At 41.1% G+C, this 10,978-nt stretch overlaps 1 protein-coding gene across 1 annotated transcript; it reads left to right on the top strand.

Moving 5' to 3' along the window:
- Nucleotides 1-8,166: 8,166 nt before the first annotated feature.
- LOC139554610 (potassium voltage-gated channel subfamily A member 3-like) lies at nt 8,167-10,978 on the top strand. The gene has a single exon (XM_071367556.1). It carries the CDS (start codon nt 8,278-8,280, stop codon nt 9,826-9,828), a length of 1,551 nt encoding a protein of 516 aa, XP_071223657.1. The 5' UTR covers nt 8,167-8,277; the 3' UTR covers nt 9,829-10,978.

The raw sequence follows: 10,978 nt of genomic DNA, 5'->3' as shown, positions 1-10,978 counted from the left end.
GTGCAGATAAGAGTGTTTTGTTTCCGAGTAGATTATCATAATTCCTAGTGTGCTTTGCCTTGCCCGACCGTGAGGCAATCACACAAAGCAATTTGGAATGTCTTTTTATATTTCAGCATTACCAAAGATACAAATTCATTACCAACATTTATTTGTAGCACATTTTAAAGTGCTTTTGACTCCTGAGAGTTGAATGCAGAACAGGTCTCCTAGGTTATGTTAGAATGGGGTAAATGCATCTAAGCGACTTTATATGGAAGTCCATTAACTATTATTGTACATATGTAATATTTATTGAGCATTGGTATGACTGAAAATGTTGTCCATATCCATTCACAACTCTGGCCTGTTCTAGATGGGAGAATTGAATACTTGTGGTGGTGTTTGTGACTGGGACAATTTAAAGAACCAACTTGATTTGCAGCCTGACTCTCTAGCCAACATGGAAAAACTTCTAAAAACAGGAAAGGCAAATGAAAACATTTGACCCACTAATGCCTTTCGAATTTAGACCAGATAGACAAAACAATGTTTATACAACTGGGAAATTCAAGTGAGACTGATTATCCCCTCCAGGGGTTTTGACCCTCCAATTGGAAAATGCTGCATTATAGTAGCTGTTCTTTGATCCTCAGTTGGCACCAAATGCCGACAAAACTGAAAGCCTGAAACAGCCGCTCCAGAAAATCACAATTTACTGCACTCTGAGAATGCAACCTTTCATTAAAATGTAGATTATGCTATGTTTCACCCGTAGGTCTAATGCTGCGGTTTTCTGTGCGCAGGTGCAGGAGTAATGTGATTTTTCAGCAATGAGGGTTTCTCTCGTGAAGGAACAGTTCAAATAACCAACTTGATTTGCAGCCTGACTGACTCTCATATTGGTTGTACTCGTTGGGGAAATCCAGCCTATAAAAGAGGTTGGAGTGTGAACGGTTTCTCTCTCTTTCTCTCTGCTCTCTCTCTCTCTTGAGCACACTCACACAAAACACGTGGAAAGCATGTGTGAAGATACATATTATGCACACACCATCACCAAAATGACATTAGGCAGGTGTAACTAATGCTGTCTAAATATAAAGTAGGCCTATCAAACGCTCTCGGAGCTTCTGAATAAATGAATCTTCTTCCCCTTTAATTTGCCCTTCTAATCTCTCCAGCCAACATGGAACCACTTCCAAAAACAGGAAAGGAAAATGAAAACATGATGTTTGTCAAAGTGTGAGATCAGATCCCGGGTATGTAGTGATGTGTATTCATAGATATCAAGGGAAGCCAGGCTTCCCCCCCAAAATATTGACCAAGAAAAAACATACAAAATAATGTATGTTTTGTCTCTCTGTGTTTCATAAATGTCCTTCAATTCGCAGGAGGCTGAATGTATCTCACCGCAGAAAGCATCCAAGTGAACGAAACGGCGGATCTCTTTCTCAGTATGTGTAGCGTATCTATCTGATGATGTCTGGTCAAAAAGAGTATGCCATTATTGTCGCCTGTAGCACTGAACGCAAGGGAAGCCAGCGAGCATTTGGCCTTTTTCCTAAACTCAGTGAGCTCAGCTGTGAATGGTCCTGGCACATCAAAAAAAAAGTGTCAAAGGAAGCGAGTTTGGATTTGCCTTCAGCCCATTCACATCACATCAGAAGCCAAACGGCATTGACAGACAAAATCTTGAATTTTTGCATCTCTTTGTGTCATTGTCCTCCGGTGGCTATTTAGCGAACTAAAATGGTCCCTTTCCCATGAAAGGAAGTTAGGCTAGCGAGCATGCATTTAGCCAGGTAGCCTAGGACAACAAAAACTAAAAGTGTGTAAGGATGACAGTCATATACCATTAAGGCAACATGAAATATGAGAAGGGTGTAGGGTGAGTCAACATGTTTTTTGTACTTGCACACACGAACACAAACACAGATATCAGAACCATGGACAACCACATATTTAGCTTACGTTGATTGGATTAAATAGTTTTTGGTATATTTTAGTTGTCACTGTACTAGGCTAAGCATAGGTGATTAGATGATGTTGAAATGTTGAAGTTGAAACGGTGCTGGAATAGTGAAGGCAGCTCTTGTTTTATTTGCTACTTGCAGTAACTCTTCGTGGTTCTAAATCAATAGTTGTTTAGTAGTCCAAATGTCAGAAACATTAACTTGCTTGACCATTCTGTAGGTCATGTAACTGTTTGTTACATGCAATATGTTTTGTGGACTGCTCTCCGGTTTTGTGATGAAACAGGTGTGGTTGAAATGATTCTGCTTATGTGTCTTCTTACTGTCTGGGACTTAGGCCTATATATCAAAGTGTCAAGGCATATGAACTAACAGGTTATAGAGCAAACAACGTAATTATCACAACACATAGGTTGTAAGATGGCTTTTTCTTCTGAAATAGCTTCCCTGGTGATTTTACCCACGGTTACTACTGCGGGTGGGTCAGACATGGTTCAGGACAGTGACTTCCTTAATGTTTACAGGGAGATCAGATCCCGGGTGGGTCAGACATGGTTCAGGACAGTGACTTCCTTAATGTTTACAGGGAGATCAGATCCCGGGTGGGTCAGACATGGTTCTATCAGGTTTCAGGTAAGACCCAAGTGCAGACTGTGTTGTAGTAACAATGTTTATTGTAACAATAGGGGCAGGCAAACGACAGGTCAAGGCAGGCAGGGGTCGATAATCCAGAGTAGTGGGAAAAAAGTACAGGACGGCAGGCAGGCCCAGGGTCAGGTCAGGCAGAGGTCAAAACCAGGAGGGCGAGAAAAAGAGAGACTGGGGAAAAGCAGGAGCTGTGACAAAAAGCTGGTTGACTTGAACAAACAAGACGAACTGGCATGGAGAGACAGAAAACACAGGTAAAAATACCCAGGGGATAAGTGGGGAAGATGGGCGACACCTGAAGGGGGGGGAGACAACCACAAGGACAGGTGAAACAGATCAGGGCATGACAGGTTCAGGACAGTGACTACCACAATGTTTACAGGGCGATTAGATCACAGGCAGGTCAGACATGGTTCAGGACAGTGACTCCCTCAATGTCTATAGGGATACATACACACTGATTAGTGCTTACACAAATGCCCCTGGGAAATTACAGATTTAAATTCAATTTACTCTGAGCTGAAGATGTGAAATTCAATTCGAAGAGAGAGTAGGGGGAGAACGGGGGGAGAGAGAGACTGTATCACAGTTACCATGGTAATCTATTCAGAAGAGAAAGTCCCTGATAAAATTATAAGGGTATATTTTCTGTATCTGTCACTTTGTTGATCCAACACTAAAGTGATTGAAAAGCGCCCTCGCATTCAACACAAAGAGCATATTACTTCTTTGAAAGATTTGAAAATTGCTATTCACTATTTGTGACCCGATTCAGGAAACTAGGCGTATGTCGCAAGTCACGACTTCACAGGAGAGCTGTTTGAACGTAAAAAATATTTATTTTATCAAAATGCGTTTTTTGGCAGAAATGCCTTCTCGAACATTTGAACTTCCATGTGCCTTAATATCAAACTTGCATGCCATCTGTAAATATTAATACAATTGTTAAATTATGAGCCTAGTTGGTTTAGCCACAGAAAAAGTGAACAACCTTCCCGCCAGCCATGATTGGCTGAGATAATGAGTGGGCTGGACATGCCGAGAGTTGAGTTTGTATTGGTCTGCCATATAGCACGCATCTGTCTATTTGAGCTGGTCAATATGTCTGGGTCATCGTGTCAAACGCTGCTTTTTTTTTAATGTATCGTGTAGTAAAACTGCATAAACCTAATGTCAAGTTAAAGTGTACTGTTAGCTAGCTAACATTAGCTGGCTGGCTTGCTAGTTAACGTTAGGTGTATGTTCTCTACTTTCTGTAACGGCAGCCTTCCTCCTCTTCGTCTGAAGAGGAGGTGTAGCAGGGATCGGACCAAGACGCAGCGTAGTTCGTGTTCAACATGTTTAATAACGACAAACGTGAACACTACACAAATACAAAATAACAAACGTGCCTCTGATTGAGAACCATATCAGGCCATACATAGAAACGGACAAACTAGACACACAACATAGAATGCCCACCCAGCTCACGTCCTGACCAACACTAAAACAAAGAAAACACAAAAGAACTATGGTCAGAACGTGACACTTTCTGGAGGACCGAGTTTTGAAAACAGTGGAATGCCAGTATGATAGCTAAGGAGATGGAGAAATCACCAGTCTGGACTACATCGTCAATCTAAGTGCAACCATGTATGGCATCAGACAGGAGACGTTAGCTGGCTGGGTCGCTAGCTAACGTTGTGTATGATATTATTCCTCATATCTCAGATACATTTGATTTACTAGTTATAGCTATAGAACCTGGTTGGTTAGCTACCTGCAGATTCATGCAGGGTAGTAACGTCATGAGTTGTGATTATGCTCCATTATTTAGTTAGCTACCTAGCTACATGTCTTAACAGGAGACTCCACTCAAATTTTGACAAAGTATTTTAATTTCAAGTTAGTGTACTGCTAGCTAGCTAACATTAGCTGGCTGGCTCGCTACTAATGTTATGTCATGCGTTGGGATTCATTGTTTACCTAGCTAGCTATCTAGCTAAATTTCTTTAAAAAAGACTCTTGTCTTAGTGTGCCAAAGCGCAGAATAACTGATTCATTTTTGAACGTTTAACACTGGTGTCAGTAAATGTCGGCAACAAAGCGTATTCAATTGTTGCCAGCAGCACTGTTACAGTCACCAATGCTCTGGATAACATGGAAACTGCCTAACCAGCTCTGCTAGGGGGAGTAAAATGGTCAGGGTGGGGTGTTCTCTCATTATGGGTCTGGAAGTAGCTAACCAATGTTAGCCAGTTAGCTTGGGTGCTTGACTGTAGTTGTAAGGTCAGAGCATTCGGAACAACCCTACTTATTGGCCAGAGCGTCCAGTGTGCGCTCTGAACACGAAACGCTCTGAATTTACAAATAGACAATCCGACAGCACAGTTGCAGTCACCAATGCTCTGGATAACATAACAGCCTAACCAGCTCTGCTAGGGCAAGTAATGTTCAGTGAGCTGTTCTCTCTCTTTCTCTCTTAGATGTTTGGAAGTAGCTGGCAAGTTAGTGCAGAACGCACGGATTGACCCTTAACCCCCCCCCCCCCCCCCCATCTCTTTAAGGTTTAAGAGGCTGTGAACATTGCTGAATAGTTATAGACCAAGAAGGGCTCTCCAATAGTAGTACCAAAACATTGAAATACTTTTTCTCAAAAGTGAGTTTATGAGTTGATCAACTTTCAAAGCATAATTTCTTTCCCATTGTTTCCTCAAATGCAGTGCATGATATACCATGTTGTGGCTCAGAGTCTCTACTGTTATCCCATGTAAAAAACAGAAGTTCAAATGTTGCTACATAAGACCGAATCCAGGTGATGAGTCACATTTTTCCTTTAAGAATAATTTGGTATAACTGCCTCAGCCAAAATGTTACATGTCACCAACTCAACACTTTTCATCTTACAGAGGCTTATGATGTGTTGTTGCCATTGAGGCCAAAGGGGCAATAAACAGGATCCCAGGAAGGGAGGTGGTGATCAGCAGGATAACTGCTCTAGTTATTTGGATTTAGTCCTTTTACTAAGTCTTTCTCTGTTAAAGCCTTAAACTGGTGTAAAATAAATGATGTCATGGTTTAGTATTACAGTTATACTGTACATGCACAAAGTCCTAATGCAGTGTTTCAATTTAGACCAGATACACAAAACAATGTTTATACAACTGGGAAATTCAAGTGAGACTGATTATCCCCTCCAGGGGTTTTGACCCTCCAATTGGAAAATGCTGCGTTATAGTAGCTGTTCTTTGATCCTCAGCTGGCACCAAATGCAGACAACTCTGAAAGCCGGAAACACCCGCTCCAGAAAATCACTATTTACTGCACTCTGAGAATGCAAGCTTTCATTAAAATGTAGATTATGCTATGTTTCAACCATTATATAATCACATTTGTGAATCAATTATTAGTAGGCCTAATGTTGATGTTTTCTATGTGGAGGTACAAGAGTAATGCAATTTCAGCAGTGAGGGTTTCTTTAAATTGCAGGTTTGATGGAATTCCATCCTACCATCTCTCGTGAAGGATTTGTTTGTCTGGACAGATCAATGTGTTGCAGCTGATCATAAAAGCATGCCTGTGATGAGCCCTGTCATCATTACTAAGAAATGCAGGTATTGAGATTGAATACTGATTTTGCATTTTCCTCATCAATCCCATGCTGCTACAGAGGTTGACACTTCAGTTCAGACACTTACATTACATTTTATTTGAGGCCATTTTATATCATACAGAATACTAGTGCTGCTCTTGGGATATACTGTGGGGTTATTATTGACACCTTTGATAAAAATTTGCAAAAATTACCTTATAAAATAAATAATTCAAATATTGTATGCTCCAAAATAATTGAGACATTATGTCATTTTATACTAATACAATTGCTCAGAGAAAGAGATTTGTCAAGTAGTACTTTTTTTCTCACAAAGGTAGGGGCCAAAATTATTGACACCCCTAAAGATTCTCATTAAAAAAATTGTCAAAAGTGTAGTATCCTACGTGGTCCCATATTCCAAACAATGACTACATCAAGCTTGTGACTACACATTTCTTGAATGCATTTGCAGTTTTTGGCCATCGAAGAGCCAAGCATGTGCTTGTGTTTCACATTATTCTGTGCCCAATAGAAATGGATGGTAAATAATGTATTGTGTCATTTTGGAATCACTTTTATTGTAAATAAGAATATAATATGTTTCATGTTTCAACACTTCTACGTTAATGTGGAGGCTAACATGATAATCCTGACTGAATCGTGAATAATGATGAGTGAGAAAGTTGCAGAGGGTCAAAGATCATACCCCCCAAGACATGCTAACCTCCCCTGTTATTGGTAATGGTGAGGTTAACATTTTAAGTTAGGGCAATTTTTTAAAGTTATAAATTACAAACTTTATAAGCTCTTTTAAACCTCAAATAGCCTACAGTTGGAAATGTCCTGCAACAACAGGGTGATCAAATTAAGATCTAACATTTGTATGCCTGCTGTGTTCTGATAAAATGGGAACATTGACAATACACCTTATATTGGCAGCATCTTTAGGCTACATCTTAGAAATGGCTTCATTTGAAGCAATATTATTACTGCATACGGTAGTCTGGACAATAGGCCGACATATTACTGACACATTTTATACAGAAACAGAAGGCAAAATTCAGTGTAGCCTACTGTTAGTGACATTTGGTGAAGCGGGCCCAATTAGAATATGTAACATGCAATCATGTATTACTTATTTTCATTAGGACTAAATGTAGGCCTAAAAAAGCAGTGATTGTGGTATAATGCGTATGTGGTATGAGTACGAGATCGATCTGATTATTCTTCATGAATCATTATGAGCTAAGATGCCAATGAGATAAATTGTGTGTCCATGCGCTTAATATTTGTATAATCCGTCGATTGAACGGAGTACGCTTTTTTCAGCACCATGGAGAGCAAAAAATGTTATGGCTGAATGGTAGGCTATTTTCAAAAACAAGTACATCTAATGTAGAAATGACTTCTAACCCCTTGCAATAGACAGTTCTGTCATTTAATTGAAATTGTCATCATATTAGACAGTAGAAATGCACAAGAAAACGTTTTTTTTCCCCTCTTTGTACTAGCCTACATTTTGATAGTAGGGAGTAGACAGTGGGTTTTGTGATAGTGAATCCGTTTTGTGATAATGTTTTCAATCAGGGAAATATCAAATGGGATAAGCATAGGAACCCGATATATTTTGTGGATTTGCAGTTATCCCTTCATCATATTTGTTGTTTCTGTTTCATTTACAAGGTGGTACCCAAGCGGTTAAGAGCGTTGGGCCAGTAACGGAAAGGTTGTTGTTTCGAATCCTAGGTGAATATGTGAATAATCTGTCGATAGGCCCTTTAGCAAGGCACTTCAATCTAATTGCTCCTGTAAGTCTGATAAATGACTAAAATGGAAACAAATTGAGATGTCGTGCGCCTGCTGGTGTCTATGTGTTTAAGTTCCAACTGGGTGGAAGTGTGTCAGACATGCGCGCCGTGGGCGGGAATAGACCTGTGTTTATTAACCCCAGTGTGTGCTTCGTGGGGCGGAAACACTTCACAGTGGCAACGAGCGGAGATGATGAGAGGGGAGGGAAGTCGCGTCGCCTGAGCGTCGCTCTGCGTGTATGGGGGGTTTGGCTAGAGGAGGCGCGGCGCACTCTGCCCTCTCCATACCACCTGTATGGATGACCACTTTAAACTAATCGACTCACCACGCTCGGTGAGACACAGAGGCAACAACGTTGAGAACCACGGTTACTTCGAGACGGAGAAGGGCGTCATGACTGTCGAGAACATGTTGGAGGAGTCAGTGGCACTTTCGAGCCACCTGTCCGTGGATCGATATGAGCGAGAGCGTGGACGCGATTGCTGCGAGAGGGTGGTTATCAACATTTCAGGTTTACGCTTCGAAACTCAACTCAAAACTTTCAACCAGTTTCCGAAAACGTTGCTCGGGGACCCTAGAAAGAGAGTGCGTTACTTTGACCCACTGAGGAACGAGTACTTCTTCGACAGAAACCGACCCAGCTTTGATGCCATTCTCTATTATTACCAGTCAGGAGGGCGCATACGTAGACCTGTTAACGTGCCTATTGACATATTTTCTGAGGAGATCAATTTCTATCAACTCGGGGAAGAGGCTATGGAAAAATTCCGAGAGGACGAAGGATTCATAAAAGAAGAGGAACGTATTTTACCCAATAATGAATTCCAAAAGCAGGTTTGGCTTTTGTTTGAATACCCTGAAAGCTCTGGGCCAGCTAGGGGAATAGCTATCGTCTCAGTGCTTGTCATTTTAATATCAATTGTTATATTCTGTTTAGAGACCTTGCCTGAGTTTCGGGATGACCAGGAACCTATCCCGTTAGCACTTACAGTCAATGGGACGGCCTCCTACCACGCAAATCCATTCACCGACCCTTTCTTTGTGATAGAAACACTTTGCATAATCTGGTTCTCTTTTGAGTTGCTGGTCAGGTTCTTCGCGTGCCCTAGCAAATCCACGTTCTCAAAAAATATAATGAACATCATCGACATTGTTGCCATATTTCCCTACTTCATCACTTTGGGGACAGAACTGGCTGAGAAGCAGGGTAACGGTCAGCAAGCCATGTCCCTGGCCATTCTCAGAGTGATAAGGCTCGTGAGAGTCTTTCGCATCTTCAAGCTCTCCAGGCATTCTAAGGGCCTACAGATCTTAGGGCAGACGCTAAAGGCAAGCATGAGGGAGCTTGGACTGCTGATATTTTTTCTTTTCATTGGAGTTATCCTTTTCTCCAGTGCTGTTTATTTTGCCGAAGCCGATGACCCATCCTCCAGTTTCACAAGCATCCCAGATGCGTTCTGGTGGGCTGTGGTCACCATGACTACTGTCGGATATGGAGACATGCACCCTGTGACAATTGGTGGCAAAATTGTTGGGTCATTGTGTGCTATTGCCGGAGTGTTGACTATTGCTCTCCCTGTGCCAGTTATTGTCTCCAACTTCAATTACTTTTACCATAGGGAGACTGATGGAGAAGAGCACGCACAGTACTTGCACGTCAGCAGCTGCGAGCACCTACCCTCAGCCACAGAGGAGCTGAAAAGGACTCGTAGCACGTCATCTCTGAGCAAGTCAGAATATATGGTTATAGAGGAGGGCATCAACAGTGGGTATAAACAGCCCAACTTCACCAATGAGAATAACCAAAACTGCGTGAACATCAAAAAGATATTCACGGACGTGTAAATGCTTTCATTTTATATGATGGAGATATAGAGTTGACTACTATTTTTTTCTATGATATCTAAACTAATCGTGATGTGTCGGTACATATCTGTCAGGTGGAGTGTGCTAGTGTGTCACACAGGTTGCAAAAAGTACTGTGATCTTACAATTCGTCCTTGGAGTCCAAAACAGGTGTTGATGTTCGGTAGTTCGGTAGGTTGTAAGTGTTGCATATTTATTCCCGAATCGAAACAGTGTTGTCGTTGTGTTTTTTGAGGGGAAACGTTCGTTGGCTTATCAGTGTTCAGTCTTGTCATGAATAGCAATACAATATAATATACAATGTCTGTAGGATGTTGCTTACATCGGATGATGACAAACATAGGCTATGCCTGAATGGGCAACATATGCGTAATGGAAATATCATGGACATACAGTATCATACCCTACGGGAGCAGGCTTTTAGCATTACAGCCAATACCAAATAAACAAGAAAATGAAAGTACCAAGACTCGGGAATGTCTTTGATAAAATATCTCCATGTAATTTGAATGTATCATTACCCATTAAATGGGCTAAAATAATTGTATAGCCTACAATTGATAGTGGTATAAATTATTGGTAATAATTGGATCTGGTCATAATTCCATCCAAAGACATCGTCAGAACTACATGGAATTTATTTTCCTACAAAACATGACTTCCAAGACTATTTCCATCATGGAGGATAGTGTGAGCACAATGATGAAGACATGAACACATTGCATATAATGCGCGCGGATGGAAGAAAGAAGAACAGCGAAGTCCCGCCTCCTGCATGCCACTGAGCCTTATGATGCAGTCTCCATGACGACTACAGTTTCCTGGGTAACCCCGTTAATGTTACCATGGTATCACTCTGCGTTTTCACAGAAACCCTCCAGATGGATCAGCAGCCCGCCTTGAAAGAGAGAGCAGAGCCCTCCGCGAGTCTTAATATGATAAACATGTAGACCTAATGAAACAACGTTTAAAAAATCTGCAAAAAAAGAAATGTCCACTCACTGACAACTGCGTTTATTTTCAACGAACTTATCATGTGTAAATATTTGTATGAACATAACAAGATTAAACAACTGAGACATAAACTGAACAAGTACCACAGACGTGACTAACATAAATGTAATAATGT

This window comes from Salvelinus alpinus, chromosome 2 (assembly GCF_045679555.1).
Source record: "Salvelinus alpinus chromosome 2, SLU_Salpinus.1, whole genome shotgun sequence".
NCBI lineage: Eukaryota > Metazoa > Chordata > Actinopteri > Salmoniformes > Salmonidae > Salvelinus > Salvelinus alpinus.
The sequence above is the reverse complement of the archived record's forward strand: the minus strand, read 5'-3'. Positions and strand labels throughout refer to the sequence as shown.

Bases quoted from the DNA above. Each gene is read 5' to 3' on its own strand.
- LOC139554610 (XM_071367556.1), top strand. From the start codon at position 8,278: ATGGATGACCACTTTAAACTAATCGACTCACCACGCTCGGTGAGACAC.